The following is an 18,283-nucleotide window of genomic DNA, read 5'->3' as shown; positions in this document are numbered from 1 at the left end:
GTTGGGCAACCAAGGCGAAGAGAGCAGTAGTGAGTGTGGCAAATGTTCACTGCAGAGCTGGGATTGAAATCCAGTCCAGACCAACTTCACAGTCCCTGTACCCACTGTATATTCCACTTCTCAATGCCCTTCAGCCAAAGACCACCAGGAGCATACTTGTACTTGTACAATTTGAACATATGCTTTGTTGATGAGGGAGAATACACTCCGTCGTGAACCTTGTTGTGTTCCAGCAATAGTGTGTGAAAAAGAACCTATTACAGGACTTGACCTCTGAGTAGGTCATTGGAGGGTATGTCTATGATTTGGAGGTTTGCTGCAGATTCAGTGCTGTTAGAATGTTGTCAAATTAGGGATGAAAGTGGGGACCTTACTACCAACCTTACAGAAATAGAAAGGAATATAAGAGAATACTATGAATATCTGTATGTCAACAAATTAGATAACCTAGATGAAATGGATAAATTCATAGAAACACATAAACTACCAAATTGACTCAAGAAGAAATAGACATTCTGAATAGACTTCTAACAAGTAAAGAGATTGAAGACTTCCAACAAAGAAAAGCCCTGGTCCAACTAGCTTCACTGATGATTCTACTAAATATTCAAAGAAAAACGAACACATTCTTTTTTTAAAAATTAATTTATTTTTATTGGAGTATAGTTGCTTTACAATGTTGTGTTTCTACTGTACAGCAAAGTGAATCAGCTATACGTATACATATATCCCTTCTTTTTTGGATTTCCTTTCCATTTAGGTCACCACAGAGCACTGAGTAGAGTTCCCTGTGCTATACAGTATGTTCTCATTAGTAATCTATTTTATACATAGTATCAGTAGTGTATATATGTCAATCGCCATCTCCCAATTCATCCCACCCCACCCTTTGTTCTCTGTGTCTGTGTCTCTATTTCAGCTTTGCAAATAAGATCACCTATACTATTTTTTTAGATTACACCTATATGTGTTAGTATATGATATTTGTTTTTCTCTTTCTGACTTACTTCACTCTGTATGACAGTCTCTAGGTCCATCCACATCTCTACAAATGACCCAATTTTGTTCCTTTTAATGGCTGAGTAATATTCCATTGTATATATGTACCGCATCTTCTTTATCCATTCCTCTGTTGATGGACATTTAGGTTGCTTCAAGTCCTGGCTATTGTAAATAGTGCTACAGTGAACACTGGGGTGCATGTGCCTTTTTTTAAAGTTTTAATTTTTTAATTAAAAAATTATTTATTTTTGGCTGCATTGGGTCTTTGTTGCTGCACATGGGCTTTCTCTAGTTGCGGCGAGTGGGAGCTACTCTTCGTTGTGGTGCATGGGCTTCACATTGCGGTGGCTTCTCTTGTTGCGGGCTCTAGGTGCGTGGGCTTCAGTAGTTGTGGCACGTGGGCTCCGTAGTTGTGGCTCACGGGCTCTAGAGCACAAGCTCAGTAGTTGTGGCGCACGGGCTTAGTTGCTCCAGAGCATGTGGGATTTTCCCGGACCAGGGCTCGAACCTGTGTCCCCTGCATTGGCAGGTGGATTCTTAACCACTGAGCCACCAGGGAATTCCCGTGCATGTGTTGTTGTTGTTGTTGTTTGCGGTACGCGGGCCTGTCACTGTTGTGGCCTCTCCCGTTGTGGAGCACAGGCTCCTGACGCGCAGGCTCAGCGGCCATGGCTCACGGGCCCAGCCGCTCCACGGCATGTGGGATCCTCTCGGACCGTGGCATGAACCCATGTCCCCTGCATCGGCAGGCGGACTCCCAACCACTGTGCCCCAGGGAAGCCCCATGTGTCTTCTTGAATGTAGGTTTTCTCAGGGTATATGCCCAGCAGTGGGATTGCTGGGTCATATGGTAGCTCTATTTTTAGTTTTTAAAGGAACCTCCGTACTCTTCTCCATAGTGGCGTTATCAATTTACATTCCCACCAACAGTGCAAGAGGGTTCCCTTTTCTCCACACCCTCTGCAGCATTTATTGTTTGTAGACTTTTCTTTTGATGATGGTCATTCTGACTGGTGTGAGATGATACCTCATTGTAGTTTTCATTTGCATTTCTCTAATAATTAGTGATGTTGAGCATCTTTTTGTGCCTCTTGGCCATCTGTATGTCTTCTTTGGAGAAATGTCTCTTTAGGTCTTCTGGCCATTTTATGATTGGGGTGTTTGTTTTTTTGATATTGAGCTGCATGAACTGTTTGTATATTTTGGAGATTAATCCTGTCAGTTGCTTCGTTTGCAAATATTTTCTCCCATTCTGAGGGTTGTCTTTTTGTCTTGTTTATGGTTTCCTTTGCTGTGCAAAAGCTTTTAGGTTTAATTAGCTCCCATTTGTTAAAAACTAACATTCTTTTAAAACTTTCAAAAAAGAGCAAAGAATACTTAACTCATTCTTTGAGACCACTGTTACCCTGAAACCAAAGCCAAAGACATCACAGGAAAAGAAAACTGTAGACCAATATCCCTTATTAATATAGGTGCAAAAATCCTCAAAACAAACAAAAAACATAGCAAACCAATCCAGCAGTATATTAAAAGGATTATATATCATGACCAAGTGAGATATATTCCAGGGATGCAAGGTTGATTCAACATACAAAATCTATCAGTGTAATACACCACATCAACAGAATAAAGAAAGAAATCCACACGATCATTTTAATAGATGAAAAGCATTTGACAAAAATCCAGCACCTTTCATGATAGAAACATTCAACAAACTATGAGTAGAAAGGAACTTCCTCTGACAAAGAACATCTATGAAAAATCCACAGTTCACATCATACTTAATGGTTTAAGACTGAAACCTGGGACTTCCCTGGTGGTCCAGTGGGTAAGACTCCACGCTCCCAATACAGGGGGCCCAGGTTTGATCCCGCCCCTGCCTGCCACAATGAAGATCCCATGTGCCGCAACTAAGACCCGGCACAGCCTAAATAAATACTGAAAACTTTCCTCCTAATATCAGTATCAAGACAATGATGTATAGTCTTGCCACTTTTTTTTTTTAAAATATGAATTTTATTTCATCAATTTCCCCTTTTTTTTTTTTTTTTTTTTTTTTGCGGTACGCGGGCCTCTCACTGTTGTGGCCTCTCCCGTTGCGGAGCACAGGCTCCAGACACGCAGGCTCAGCAGCCATGGCTCACGGGCCCAGCCGCTCCGCAGCATGTGGGATCCTCCCGGACCGGGGCACGAACCCGTGTCCCCTGCATCGGCAGGCGGACTCTCAACCACTGCGCCACCAGGGAAGCCCAGTCTTGCCACTTTTATTCTACATTGGACAGGACTTACTAGCCAGATAAATTAGGCAAGAAAAAGAAATGAAAGTTTCCGAATTAGAAACACACACACACACACACACACACACACACACACAAATACACACACCTTTGAGAGATAATAAACCAGTTCAGCAAACTTGCAGGATACAGATGAACACACAAAACTTTGTTGTATTTCTACACAATGACAATGAACAAGCCAAAAAGGAAATGAAGAAAATATTGGGTTGGTCAAAAGGTTTGTTTGTTTTTTTCTGTAAGATGCCTGTAGTAGCACTTAGTTGTCTTTAACTTCATTCGAAACAATTTTGTTAGATTGTATGTGACAGCTGTCATATCAATGTGCATTTAAAGCAAGATATCAAAATTGGTGAATTTTTGTGTAGCTATTTTAATATTGAAGATGGAAGAAAAACAACATTTTCAGAATATTATGCGTTATTATTTCAAGAAAGGTAAAAATGCAACTGAAACACAAAAAAAGATTTGTGCAGCGTATGGAGAAGGTGCTGTGACTGACTGAATGTGTCAAAAGTGGTTTGTGCAGTTTTGTGCTGGAGATTTCTCGCTGGACAATGCTCCACAGTCGGGTAGACCAGCTGAAGTTGATAGCGGATCACATCGAGACATTAATTGAAAACAGTCAACATTATATCACGCGGGAGATAGCGGACATGCTCAAAATATCCAAATCAAGCAGTGAAAATCGTTTGCACCAGCTTGGTTATGTTAATCGCTTTGATGTTGGGTTCCACATAAGTTAAGTGAAAGAAACCTTCTTGACCGTATTTCTACATGTGATTCTCTACTTAAATGTAATGAAAATATTCTGTTTTTGAAACAAATTGTGACGGGTGATGAAAAGTGGATACTGTACAATAATGTGGAACGGAAGAGATCGTGGGGCAAGTGAAATGAGCCACCAGCAACCACACCAAAGGCCAGTCTTCATCCAAAGAAAGTGATGTTGAGTATATGGTGAGATTGGAAGGGACTCTATTATGAGCTCCTTCTGGAAAACCACCACTCCCATTAGACCAACTGAAAGCAGCACTCTATGCAAAGGGTCCAGAATTAGTCAACAGAAAATGCATAATCTTCCATCAGGATAACGCAAGACCACATGTTTCTTTGATGACCAGGCAAAAACTGTTGCAGCTCGTCTGGGAAGTTCTGATTCTTCCGCCATATTCACCAGACATTGCACCTTTGTATTTCCATTTATTTCGGTCTTTACAGAATTCTCTTAATGGAAAAAATTTCAGTTCCCTGGAAGACTGTAAAAGTTCCCTGGAAGAGTTCTTTGCTCAAAAAGATAAAAAGTTTTGGGAAGATGGAATTATGAAGTTGCCTGAAAAATGGTAGAAGGTAGTAGAACAAAAGGGTGAATACGTTGTTCAATAAAGTTCTTGGTGAAATGAAAAATATGTCTTTTTACTTAAAAACCGAAGGCACTTTTTGGCCCACCCAAAATTATCCTGTGCATATAACCCGAATGTGTCTGCAATTACTGTACCCAGTATAACTATCTGTGTTAATTATGACTTACAACAGTAATCAACTTGTCCTTTTTTCTTTAGACATGAGACTTCTAGACAGAAGTATAAAAACTGTCAAATATCTTATGAGTACTCATATTACTTTAAAATTTTGAGATGGCAAAAATATATTATCATCCAAAATCATTTGCATATTTTGTTACTCAACTGATATTTTAAGAAATAAGGGTAAATTAAAATTCTTTTTGTACCAGTTTTTTCTTTTCAAAAATTGTAACAAATATTTAAAGATTAATTTAGGTCTAAGGTTTTAAAGTTAACAATCTGGACATTAAAATTTTGTTAACATATTGTCTTCATGAATTGTAGTAATGTAATATAAATACTATTTATAAAGGTATAAAAATTTATAATATATTTATATTTTTATATACATTGTATTTAAATAAAATAATGGATATCTTTTAAAGCTATATATATAGCTTTTAAATTCAACCTTGGCCTAGTACAAAGCAAACTCTTGGGCTAACCAGTTTTTCACTAGAAATTGTTAGGCTGAATCCCGTCAAAGCTTCAGGTTTGGTTGGTGAGTATGTTGCCTCTCAAATACCTGCCCTAAGAGTTATCTGGAAAACCCAGGTAACAGCAGAAACCTGTTTGTATTTTTTTTCCCTTTTCCAGGTGTATGGTGTTTCTCAAGCCTGCAGATGAGGGTCCTGTGGGTGAAAGCAGGAAGGCGTTTGGGAGTTTCAGGTGATTCTTCCAAAGGAGCGAGTTTAGGATCTCTGAGATCATCTGACTGAGGTAAAGTCTGCCAACAAAATCTTTTAGTTTGTAAATGAGGGTTTATATGAAGCTCAGCTGTTCAGTGGCTTTGTCACCTTATGAACTGCTTTGGTGTACAAAGAAAATCCCAAGCCTTAAATTTATGTCTCGATTTTGCAACTGCACACAGGAGCCCCTGCTAGTGAGACTGTGCAAGGCCCAGGTCTGCCATGAGGCCGACGCGCGGGAGCTCTGAGTGGACAGGAAGCTGGTGTCCCAAGTCTCAGGCAGAGCATAGGCTGGGAAAGCGATGGGGCTGGCTCTGCTGAGCTTTGCTGCAAAGCAGAGAAAAGGTCAGACTTAAAACCTCTCTGTACGATGCTTCAAATAAATCACTCTGAGCTGGACAGGTGGATTTCTTCATCGTGTAATTGACCTCAAACAGAACATTTATGTTTGGCGTCTCTGGTTACCCAGCAAAGACTGGCTTTATAGATTGCAAAAAGGAGGATGAGTAAAGGCAGCTGGAGCAGGCAACACTTTCTGAGAGATTAAACCAAACTGCCCACGGAACTTGCCTGGTATCTGTATGGTCTCTACAGGCACCACTTGCAGAAGCTGTGGGAGTTTTGAAATTGGAAAAAGGGTCAACATGCTTCTTTTAAGATGTGTGAACTTTTTTCTATCAAGGGCACTTTTTTTTTTAATATAGATTTATGTATTTTTGGCTGCGTTGGGTCTTTGTTGCTGTGTGCAGGCTTTCTCTAGTTGCGGCGAGTGGGGGGCTACTCTTTGTTGCAGTGCGTGGGCTTCTCATTGCGGTGGCTTCTCTTGTTGTGGAGCACGGGCTCTAGGCGCGTGGGCTTCAGTAGTTGTGGCATGTGGGCTCAGTAGTTGTGGCGCACGGGCTTAGCTGCTCCGCGGCATGTGGGATCTTCCTGGACTAGGGCTTGAACCCGTGTCCCCTGCATTGGCAGGTGGATTCTTAACCAGTGCGCCACCAGGGAAGTCCCTATCAAGGGCCTTTAGGGAATACTATGGAAATAATCAGAATTTAATTAGACCACAGTGCTTCTAGCCACGGTAAGTCCAACTCCACAGGATAAGGCAATGACAGAATGACTTACTTTGGTGTGAGAGAATCTAAATACATGCATCTTGTGTGTAAAAAAAAAAAAGACACAACAATTCAAGGCTTTTGAAAAAAGCATCATTTATTTCAAAGTACAACACAAAGTTGTATTTTTAAGAAATACACATTCAATCTTGTATCTCAAGACTTGGCTATGTGCATTTCAGTTTATCTTTAAAATAAACTCAGGTATACAAATGTTACATACCTCAAGTACAAACAGCACAGAAAATGTGTATGGTCTCAACCGAATGTTTTTACATTCATTCACTGTTCTTAAAGTTGACTTACATTTCTGTAATCTGCTTTTAAACCGAGACAGCCTTATTTTAAAAAAATACTCTATTTTTCAGCACAAAGTCCTCATACGTTTTTAAAATTAGATCTTGGCGCATAATATTGTGAAATTATTAAAAACCAAACTTGGTAATTTAATAAAATTGTCACATGCCAGGACTTCTGAATCAACTCAAGTTATTTCCTTAGCTGTAATGTCAAATTTGTGTTCATACAGATAAATAAAGAATGGAAGAAGACAAGTGGTGGAAACTTGATAACAGTTAAGGTTTTCAGATGTACAGGTCTTATTAGAGTTTGTGGCTGAGTCCAGACTTTTCTCTAAAAGCACAACAGCAAATCTCATATTATCATAATTGCAAGAAAGATCTGAAAGAAGCGAGTGGTACAAGCCTGCCCTGCTTGAGTCTGTTCTGCAAAGATGAGGGTGGGGATTGGGAAGCTCTAGAGGTAAGAAAGAGCCTTAAAAAGATGTCTCGAAAACGGGCACATCACGATGTAGACGAGGGGCCCCCACTTTTTTTCGTTTTCTTTTTGCCTAATTTCAATTCTCATGAGGGAAGTGCGAATTGGACCAGGGGTCGGAGCTCCTCCTTCCGATGGTGGGGCTCCATATCCGCCACGGGTTGTAGGTCTGGCCCAGGTCGTCGGCGGGGCTGGCGGCGGAGGGTGTGTGAGGAGCGGAGGGGCTTTCCGGGCCCATGAGGCCGATGCTCGGCAGCGCGTTGGCAGGGCTGGTGAAGGGGAGGGTGCTGTGCAGGCTGCTGGACCAGATCGAGCTGCTGAACGGAGTGGAGGACCACAGGCTGCTGGTGCTGCCGAGGATCTGCTGACGAAACACAACACAACGGGGAGCGTCAGGCTCGAGGGAGGCAGGCAGGTGGTAAAGCGGCGACGGTTATGCTAAGGGTGGGCTAGACCGCACGGTTCTTTCACTTTAGTTATTTTAAAACAGATGTTTTATACATGAAGCCACCTCAGAGTCTGGGCGCACGGTTCTGATGTTTTAAAGAAGGGGCGGCAAGCCACAGCAGGGGGGCCGCGTCCAGCCGCCCGCTTCTGCGGCCTCAGCGGTGTGCTCAGGAGCTGGCCCTGCCACCTGTGCACCCAGGGAGGAGCTGGACAGGCTGCACCAGAAATAACGGCCTGCAAAGTCTCAACAGGTACCGACCCTGTTTTTTTTCTTCTTAACATCTTTATTGGAGTATAATTGCTTTACAATGGTGTGTTGGTTTCTGCTGTATAACAAAGTGAATCAGCTATACGTATACATATGTCCCCATATCCCCTCCCTCTTGCGTCTCTCTCCCACCCCTCTAGTTGGTCACAAAGCACCGAGCTGATCTCCCTGCGCTATGCGGCTGCTTCCCACTAGCCATCCATTTTACAGTTGGTAGTGTATATATGTCCCTGCTGCTCTCTCACTTCGTCCCAGCTTCCCCCTACCCCTCCCTGTGACTGACCCCGTTTTAAAGAATGGTTAAGATGACTGTAAAACTGACGACAGAATGATTACAAGTGAAGACAAACTCTGGAATCTATGAAGCTAAAATATCTACCATTAAACCGTGCACATCTAATCAATTTAGTTCTCCTGAGGATGAAGAGGTCATCACAGTGGGGTCATATTTGTCACGATTTGTAAAAGCCAAAACCAGTAATCATTTTCCCTGGTAAGAGCACGATCTCTGCAGAACAATTAGCTGAGAAGCAAACAGATGCTCTAGACAAGCTCCAGCCGAGACACGGCGCTGCTCGGGACCAGGCACGCGCCGAGCTCCGGCACCGTCTGACTCTGGAGGTGGTGGGACCTGAGACGGGCCACCCGCCACCCCGCGGTCTAATTCAGTCGGGAGAGGCTGAAGTGAGAGGATTCACACGTCAACCCCCAGCTGCTCAGCTGTTCCTCCCGTAACTAACTGCTTGACCGTCACGGCTCTGAAGAGTGATGGTCACTTTGGCAGAAATGAAGACACAGCAGCAGAGGTGGTGAAAGCGCTAACCCACGCCTTCCGAGCTGCTGTTTGTCATTTGTATCTGTCAGCACCACCCAAGGGACAGCGACGGCAGTGATGACATGTGAGCGAGCGGGGCCCAAGCCCAGTACTCACTGTGGCCGTGTGGGTCGGGGAACCGGAACTGGCTGGCCAAGAAGGGCTGGGCTCGGTCGCTGGAGAGTCCCAGAGGTATGAGGGGCCACTGCTCAGCTCGTTCCAGCTCCTCTGTGAGGCCTGATTGCACGATCGCGATAACCCGAGCTTGCTGAAAACTTCTGGAGGTGAGGAAGCAAAGGCAAGTCCGTGCTGGATCTGGCCGTGCTCCCCCGGGCAGGTGGGGCATCCCCTCAGGGGTCCACATCCCACCGCTGCTCACCTGGAGCCATCCCACCCCCTCCATCAGCTCCCACCACATTCGGGGAAAACAGGGTGCGGGGTGCTGTTCTCCAGACCCCAGCATGCCGTCTGAATACCTCACCCACACCTATCACTGGACGGTCAAGTGCAAACATCACGATCACAGCTAATGTGAAATTCACACAGTTGCCCCTAATTCTGGACAGCAAGAAAAATAAAGAGCCCCAGCATGGCCAGGAGTCACATCTCAGACACAGAATCCTTTCTTGCAGCTCTTAAGTCAGTTCTGCGCAACACGAGCCAGCTGGGACCGCAGAGCATCGAGCAGACCACCGCACCTAGGGCTGGGGTGCCGAGCGGACAGAGGACCCTTCTGAGGGCCTCTCGCTGGGCCTCCTCACACCGGGGCAGCTGTGCCAGACCCCGTCCAGGAGAGCACAGACAGACCCACTTCCCTGAAGGCGGCCCATCTGCTGCCACCTGACTGCACTGACACAGGGAAACGCATCCTTTAAAAATGTCCACTAAACGACCATCGTACTTTCCTCCACACATGAAAGTGGACCTTATCCTCCCTCTGTCCTTGTCCACAGGCTCATTAGTCATGGGTCTAGTGTTAAACACTCACCACCAGTTAGGTTAAAAGAGTTTCCAAAGGCCGAGAACGAATTGAGGGGTGTGAAGTCAGGGCTGCTGGGGTTGCTGACGGGACTCCACAAACCCGAGCTGAACGTTATAAGAGGAAAATGCAACACACAAAAATGTGATGGTTAGTGGAGACAGATCCCTCACGCACGGCTTCACACACAGGAGGCGCTGCTTCAGCTGGGGGCTCGCGTATTACAGGCAGAAGTGGGGACTGGAAACACCTTCCATAACACAAAGGAGGGAGGCACGGAGGAGTTCAGAGCCCAGGCTACCCTGTCGTGAGCTGACGGCCTGGCTCAGCGGAAGTGTCAGGCAGAGAAAAGAGGCGTTTCTTCCTTGTTTCCCTTTTGGTAATGGAAGATTTATTAAAAAATTATTTCAGGGCTTTCCTGGTGGCGCAGTGGTTGAGAGTCCGCCTGCCGATGCAGGGGACACGGGTTCATGCCCCAGTCTGGGAAGATCCCACATGCTGCGGAGCGGCTGCGCCGGTGAGCCATGGCCGCTGAGCCTGCGCGTCCGGAGCCTGTTGCTCCGCGGCGGGAGAGGCCACAGCAGTGAGAGGCCCGCATACCGCAAAAAAAAAAAAAAAAAATTATTTCAAATCTAGGATTAATTTCCTTTTAGTGTCAAGCAGGTAAAACTGGGACTCTACTTACTGACAGTTATAATCTTATTGTCATCGTTATTTATCTGGGAAAATGAACCGAGGCAGTCGCTGCATGCCACCAGGCCACTGCGGTTGCTCTGGGTCAAAGAAATGGCCTGTCCAATAATTTATAATAAACTGCCTAGAATTTGTTCCATGTCCTTCCTCTCGAGTGCGTTTTTGTTCTTCTACTTCTAATGATCGGATCACATCCTTTTCACAACAACCATGATAACGGAGAAGGATCAGAAGAGACTCAGAAGGCGGAACGCCAGTCTGTCTCCCTCTCCGCTGGGCTGGAACATGTCGCGGCCCCTCCTCCCGTCAGGGAGCCAGGTGGGAGCACGCACTCGCACTAGGGGCTCTGCCCCACCCAACAGAGAGGCTCCTGACCGCCTCCGACAAACACCTGCTTGTCACCTAGGGGCAAACGCCTCGAAACACACATACGATAGAAGATGCTAAACTGGCCTGGGAAACCCTCCTGCCCTGCCCTGGTAAGAAGGGCCAAACGTACCTGTCTGAGCCATCGCTGTCAACGGGAGTGTGTGACACGCCAAGGCTGCTGGAAAAGTCTGTTTTGCTTGAAGAAACCTTAGCAAAGCCGTTCCCACCTGTAACAATGGGCTCCGAGTCAATCAAAGCAGCCAGGTACCTCCACCAGACCCGAGGCCCAGCGGTGCCCGGCCTCCCAGTGCCAAGCCGCTCACCTGGGCTCTTGTCGTACCCGGCCGTGACTGCAGCAAACGTGGGGTTGCCGTTCTGGCCCGGGAGCGAGGCTGCTTTTGTCAGTTTGTGTTTGCTTCCGTTTGAATGCTTCGTTTTAGAGTCGCTTGACGGAAGAAGCAAGGAGAGAACCGCTCAGTCCTTGTAGGCAATGCCCCCCACGGAGGCCCACCGGGCACGTGTCCCAGGGCCTGCGAGGGAGCCTGCGAGGGAGCCGGGGACGGCCCTGGGCTGCCCACAGGGCCTGGCCAGGCCTCAGGAAATGCTCTGTGGCCTGAGGCTGTGTAGCCTGGGGGGACGGGGTGGGAGGGGAAGGAATGTGGGAGAAAGGTAAAATTCCAGGTGCGGGAGAGAGGCGGGGGCCGGGAAAGGAGGCAGCCCCGTCCTGGAGGGAATGCCGGGCAGCTGGATGGAGCGGAGCGTGCAGGCAGGTGAGCAGCCCCCGTGCGAGGGCCCCGGCGGCCAGTGCCCACCAGGCCCGGGGCCTCCTGCCTCTTCCCACACGGGCAGGGCGGCCGTGGGCCGGGCGCCGCCGCGTGTGCGGGAAAAGGCGGCCCCTGCTCGAGTGTCATCAGCATGGGGGTCACTGTCACTGCCTGGAGGAGCCCTCCCTGCTCGGCTCCGACCTCCTCCAGGTCCCGCCACAGGTCAGAGGGAACGACCCGCAGACCCACTTCCTTGCCCACAGCGCAGCTGCTGTGGGTCTTCAGTCCTCGCTGACTGTACTCCTGGCTCCTGGCCTAGAGCGTGACCCTGGTGCCCCTCGGGCACGGGTGACGGGTGGGAAGGCGGTGCTGCGGGGAGGGCGCTGAGCCCGCCGGGGGAAGAGGCGAGAAGGGACGGCCGTCTGCGGCACCGAGGATTCCCACCCGCGGGGTGCAGCGCCGGCTGAGCGCGGCACGGGGGGGGGGGGGCTGCGGGCCTACCTGCCGGGGCTGCCGTTGACGATGCTGCTGTAGCTGCCCCGGGACGTGAACGGGCAGGGAGCGGCGGGCGGTGACGGGGAGCTGGGCGGCGGCGAGGTCTGGCGTTGTTTTAGGAAGACGTCTGCGTTGAGGGTTTGCAGAGAGAGTTTATAAAGACTATCGGTAGCTGGAAGTTAAAAACAAAGGGTCTCAATGTGATACTTGGATTTTTACCCTTCAGTTTCGGTTACTTCTGGCGTTCTAGCTGGTGCTATGCAGGACTCAAGTGTTTCTAACAAGAAAAACCTACAGCTGTCATACGTGTTCTGTTTAAAGAAAAAAAGGGAAGTCATGTCTCTCTCTGCATTCTGGGCCTTTCCCGGAATCACCGTTGTGACCCACCTCCCGGCTGCGTTCTGCAGGCCCTGCTGGAGGGCGCGGTCCTCTCCCTCCCACACCTCAGGCTGGGAAGAGGCCTCTCCACGCCCCTCAGGGACGGGCAGGTGGAGGCTCTGCCAGGACCTGAAAGCCTCTGATCTTCCACACAGGTCCGAACTGCGCAGGTGCGGCCCCAGGAGAACACCCCCAGCTCCTCCAGGATGACCCCCGTACTCCGTGGGCCCACCTGGTGCGGTCCCGGTCCCTGGTTTACAAGGATAGGAACTCCTACTATATTCCTGCTGCCCTTTAAGGCACAGCTGTTTTAAAAATTTAAAACAGAAGAACTTTCAGTGTCACAAAAGAATACTGATTCTGCACTCACCGAATGGAAAAACACAACTTGTATCAGAAAAAGGTACCACCTCGCACATCTATGGTGCGCACCGCCAAACAAAGCACCCTTCCCTTCGCAGGCGGGGTTGTCCCATCTCCGGAGCTGCACCCGCCCCGAGACGCTCCCATCTCCGGAGCTGCACCCGCCCCGTGACTCTCCCTGCCCCTCCCCCACGGTCCTGGCACCTATCCACCGACCCGTCTCCACCCGCCCCGCTCCCACCCTTGCTTACGTGGAGAACCCCTTCTTCACCTGCTCCGGGGTTTGCTGACCTGATGCCCACACCCTCTCCCTGCAGGATACCCCTCGGGCTTGTGTCGGTGCTGAGGCCGGCACGGCTTGCGTTTACTTCACTGCGCCCCAGACAACCCCATGGAACCGGCTCCCTGGGCACATGGTATTTATTCCCTGCACTGGAGCGCAGCTTCCTCTGTGCAGGAACCACCCCGATCCCAGGGTACAAGCTGAGGACCAGTGTCCAGCTGAAACCTCAGAGGGGACCCAAGGACTCGAAAGCGTCAGCCGGGCCACCGGGACGACCCAGAGGCTTGTTCAACACTTCTTGAATGACCAGGGGTTTTGGATTGTATCTCTCATCTCAGGCAAAAATACAGTACTATAAGGCACCAGAAAGTTTCACAGCAATTACGGGGCTGCAGGTTCTAACCCAGGGAGCATCTCTTTCCAGCATGTATTTACAGAGGTGCGTGTTTAACGCACACCTCACCCGAGTTTCCGAGTTCCTCGCCCTCATTCAACTCACCACCCCCTCTTCTCTAAGCCTCCTTCACCTCAAACCTGGTGCGCAACCCTCATCTTCCCTTTGGCACAAATGGGCCAAACGGAGGCCGTTCTGACACCTCGGTGAGTGTAGACAAATCAGCCCTAAGGGACTGACCCCCAAGCCCTGCCACCAGGCCCTCACTGTGCCGCTCTCTGTCATCTTCTGTTCCAGGTCTTACATTTCTAGAGGGCGAGGACCTCCACCCTCTTCTAGGAGACGGTGCTACTTTCACAATTTCCTGCAGACCTGACCGGAGGAACGAGGTCAAGAGGCTAGTGAGAGAACTAACACAGGTTTATGGAAAAGATGTGGGTAAACTGGGAATAAACTGCATTTTTACAAAAAGCAGTTACAGTGTAAATGTATGAGAAGCTAGTCAGGTAAAGGGCTGCTGAGCTGACGCTTTCAGGAGGCAGTGCTTTGGGTAACCCACTGCTCTACGCAGATCCTTCCATCCCCTACACTCTGACTAGCCCTCTGGATCGTCTGCCGATTTCTCTGGTGTAAATACTCCCACCGCGGCGGATTAAGCTGCAACAGTTTAACGACCAGCAGACTGTTGACCAGCAGCTTTTGCTGGCTGCTGCGAGCCGGCTCCGGCAGACTAGACACTGGGTCTCCTTCTAAAGCAATACGTGCCCCGGCCATCCCCACCGCGGTTCTCCGGCCCAGAGCTGGGTGGGCTGTGGGTGCGGAGAGCCCGTGGTCTCCAGGTCACCATACTTACAGCTGCCGGGCTTGTGAACGGGCACGGAATCCCACTCTGGCGGTGGAGAGTCTTTTTCACCTTCTGAGCTACTGGTGTTGCCTAGTTCTTGACTATTTGGGAGGAATTTTGCTAGGGCAGGTGGCCGGTTATCCACTAACTTATTTGTACCTGTACAGAATTCAGAAAAGAAGGCTGTTATGGAGGATAATTCCTTTCTTTCGGGCCAATTTCAAAGAACCCATTCTCCTAATGAGAATGAGAACCCAACCGTAGCCGTCCTATGACTGGTAACTACTGACTGATTACTGCCAACTCACAACTACCAACACAACGAATCATTAGGGCATCTGTATGATGAAAAATGAAAATACCTTTTGTTTTCTGGGAATTTCGTGGTTTGGATCCATTTGTCAATGTAGTTGGAAGAGGAATCTTGGTTGGGAGATTTCGACGTTGTTTACTCTCCAAAGGGGCGGTATATGGTAGCTCTAAAGAACTGAAAGACAATCACAGGTGGAACATTCAAACGCAGCCCTTTGTTTCAGAGCAGAGAGGAGGAGTCACTGATCCCTCTACAATTTCAACACCTTCTTTTACTCATCTGGCCTCCTGAGGCATTATCAACCCACAGTCCCGAGGGCTGGCCGCGTTCCAAGCACCTCCAGTACTGTTCAGGAGACTCGCACTTGCAGATTTATCCTCTGCTATTCGGAGTGCGGACGAGGAACTGAGGTCCATTGTTTAATAGTATGTAATGGGTGGGAACACCTGCGTCAGAGAAGGTGTCTGAAGCTGCTGGCACAGACTAGCCACTCAGGAGGTACTAAGTGCAGTCATCCCGCTGCTGAGTGCGTCTCACCTGGCAGCTAGACCGCCTGTGCGGCTCCGGAATATGAAGATTCTGAAGGGTCTCAGACTTAGAAATGCCAAAGGTTCTGCTACTCAAAGCCTTGAACGCATTTTTCTCGCGAACACTGTGTACTGACCAGGGCTAAGCTCCTGGGTGACCTACAGAACCCCGAGAGCCCGTGGCAGAATAGCAGGGCTGCTTTACTTGCCGAAGGTGTAGGCTGAGTCGGGGAGATGAATATTCTTTATTCTTGAACTCAGGGTTCATCTTAGACAAAGACTTAAATACTATTTTTATTAATCTATTTAGAGTATATTTCTTCTAAAATATTTAGAGGTAAGCGTAAAATAACAAACATATATAAAAAGGACAATGAATTGGCTCTGACCTTCCTGTCGGCAAGGCAAAGTGGGTGGCAGCTGGGCTATTTTGAGTTTCCACAGCCTGATGAAGAAAACGTTAAAATGTGCCGAGAGAAGCAATCTCTAGGAGAAATGAACTGGGGAGATGGCCCACGTAAAGTAGCCTGGTGAACAATGGAAATGCATGGACCCTAAAAACCTTCTTTACAAAGCTGCTTCTGTGCCGCCCACCAAGATCAAGTCGCAGGCTTGGGAGGCCTCTGACAGGAGCTGGGCTGACACAGTCCAGGAAAAGGACGTCTTCCCGGGGAACGGTGGGACACAGCTGAAAGAACCCAGCGGCCCCTGACGAGAATTCCAAAAATCATCATGCGTCTCCCCTGGGCTCCTGGTGACGGCTGCAAAGCTGTCAGTTTAAGGCTGAGCCAATAGCTTGCTTTTCATCGAAAATATTACAAAGTTTACCGGTCGACACAGATGTTCTTAAAACGGGTACGTGTCTGGCATTTTCCACTGTAGCGCACGTCCTGCCCCAGCCTGAGTGCCCCAGCCCTCAGACGTGTGATTCCCACATGCCGCTCTGCCCCCGGCCCCACCCTTCAGGTTCCTCCTCCTACCGCTGCCCCTCCAAGTTCGCACTCCCTGGGGGGCGGCCAATTTCTGCTGGGCTCGGGGCCAGGCACAGACCACGCTGGTCCACACCAGAGTGCAAAGGTCAGACGGGTCAGGCTTTCCAGATCCAACGGCACCACCAGCACCGGCACCCCCCACCCCGCCCTGCAAAGAAGGTAAGCAGATGACAAAACAGTACGTGAAGCATGACTTCATAAACAGATAAATTTTTTTTTAAATGTATAGCTTTTTTTTTTAACATCTTTATTGGAGTATAATTGCTTTACAATGGTGTGTTAGTTTCTGCTTTATAACAAAGTGAATCAGCTATACATGTACATATGTTCCCATATCTCTTCCCTCTCCTGTCTCCCTCCCTCCCACCCTCCCTATCCCACCCCTCTAGGTGGACACAAAGCACCAAGCTGATCTCCCTGTGCTATGTGGCTGCTTCCCACTAGCTATGTATTTTCCGTTTGGTAGTGTATATATGTCCATGTCTCTCTCTCACTGTCATGGCTTACCCATCCCCCTCCCCGTGTCCTCGAGTCCGTTCTCCAGTAGGCCTGTGACACAGATGAATTTTAACAGAGGCTCTTCACAAACATTTTATAAGGTAGGAGGTCAAGGGTCATTTTCATTCTTTTGTTTCTTTATATTTCACAATTTTTCTATAATAAAGTGTTAGTATGTGTGGAATTAGTGTAAGAGCTAGCCAAAAATTCGAAGGGTTCGGTTAAGCCACATAAGTAGAATTTTAGGTGGGGTAACAAACTGACGTGAAAAAATCCACTGTTTACGGGCGAGACTATTAACGCTGCAGTTTTAGAAATCGTCTGCCCTCTGCTTCTGACTGACAGGGTTATTTAAAAACGCCACCTTTTAAAAAACAAAGCCTCCCCTGACAGAGACACCCAGACCTCTGGTAGTGGTGGTGGTGGAGCTGGGTGGGTGTGAACTGTTTGTAAGCAAGTCGTTTATAAGTGTGGGGCTGGGGACTGTCTATACAAAGCTTCACTCTGCACCACTGTGGAGTTGGTTGGTTTTTAAGGAAAGAGGTGCCAGACAACTGCTTTAATTTTGCTGACTCATCCTTTCCTAAGTTAGACCAGATGAGCTCCACCAAGAAGCCTTTTTTAAGGCTTCTGAATAAAAGGGATAAGGGCCAACTTAATTTAGGTGATTCCTTGGAAGGGAGAAGAACAGAAAGCTAGCTGGGATGCCGACGCACGCTCATGAGTGTCATACTCGGTCCACGCCCCCGTCTGGGGGAAGAGGGGAGGCAGAGAGCTGAGGGCAAGGTGAGGGCTTTCCCAGAGCCGAGGGCCTGGAGGCCGGTGTGTGCACTGTGGCACCCACGGCCCTGAGCCGAGTGCACTGCTCAAGCAGACTCTGACAGAGGGCACAGTGATTCTACAACACGTTTTGCTTATTTTAGATGATTACATTTAAGTTATGTAAACATACACTGATAAACAGAAAACAAAAGAATCAATGGATAGCTGGTATCCTAAACCAGGGAGCCCTGCGCCTTTCCTGGTCTCCTGAAGTCCTTTTAGTGTCCGACATCTCTCACTCCCTGGCATCTCTGACCTAAAATACAGTCTTCTGGAGGTCTACAGACCCACTTCTACAGCGTATAAGCTGGAAAAAAAAGGGGAGACCAGATCTCTGCCCTGTAACCCTCTGCCCCACAATCCTAGTGGTTGTTTTGAAGTCAACTCTTCGGAGTTAGGGAGGATGGGGTTACACAGGCAAAGACCACGTGGGAGCCATTCCTCTGGCTTACTACCACTTACTTATAGGAAAATGAATTCTTCAGCATTTAAGGGTTTGGGTCTTCTGGCCTGGAGGTGATATAATATAATGTTCCAACAACACTGATAATATTTAAAGACTAATCTTTGATAAAGTGAGTGTGAGCTAAACCCACAGATT

The 18,283-nt window shown here is 48.2% G+C and overlaps 1 protein-coding gene across 6 annotated transcripts in view; it reads right to left on the bottom strand.

The window, feature by feature from the left end:
• Positions 1–6,738: 6,738 nt before the first annotated feature.
• Positions 6,739–18,283, bottom strand: part of TMEM131 (transmembrane protein 131) — a 192,812-nt gene continuing 181,267 nt past the window's right edge. For 4 of the 6 annotated variants that reach the window (XM_019931142.3, XM_019931145.3, XM_019931148.3 and 1 more), the window contains 8 exons: positions 14,893–15,017; positions 14,540–14,689; positions 12,275–12,440; positions 11,333–11,454; positions 11,140–11,236; positions 9,957–10,054; positions 9,086–9,246; positions 6,739–7,803 (listed from right to left, as the gene is read on the bottom strand). In XM_019931142.3, coding sequence (XP_019786701.2) covers positions 7,519–7,803; positions 9,086–9,246; positions 9,957–10,054; positions 11,140–11,236; positions 11,333–11,454; positions 12,275–12,440; positions 14,540–14,689; positions 14,893–15,017 — 1,204 coding nt within the window. In that variant the 3' untranslated portion in view covers positions 6,739–7,518. The remainder of the gene's footprint in view (positions 7,804–9,085; positions 9,247–9,956; positions 10,055–11,139; positions 11,237–11,332; positions 11,455–12,274; positions 12,441–14,539; positions 14,690–14,892; positions 15,018–18,283) is intronic. The other 2 variants (XM_019931144.3, XM_019931143.3) reach the window with 2 other exon arrangements.

This window comes from Tursiops truncatus, chromosome 14 (assembly GCF_011762595.2).
Source record: "Tursiops truncatus isolate mTurTru1 chromosome 14, mTurTru1.mat.Y, whole genome shotgun sequence".
Classification (NCBI taxonomy): Eukaryota; Metazoa; Chordata; class Mammalia; order Artiodactyla; family Delphinidae; genus Tursiops; species Tursiops truncatus.
This window is presented reverse-complemented; position numbering and strand designations above follow the sequence as displayed.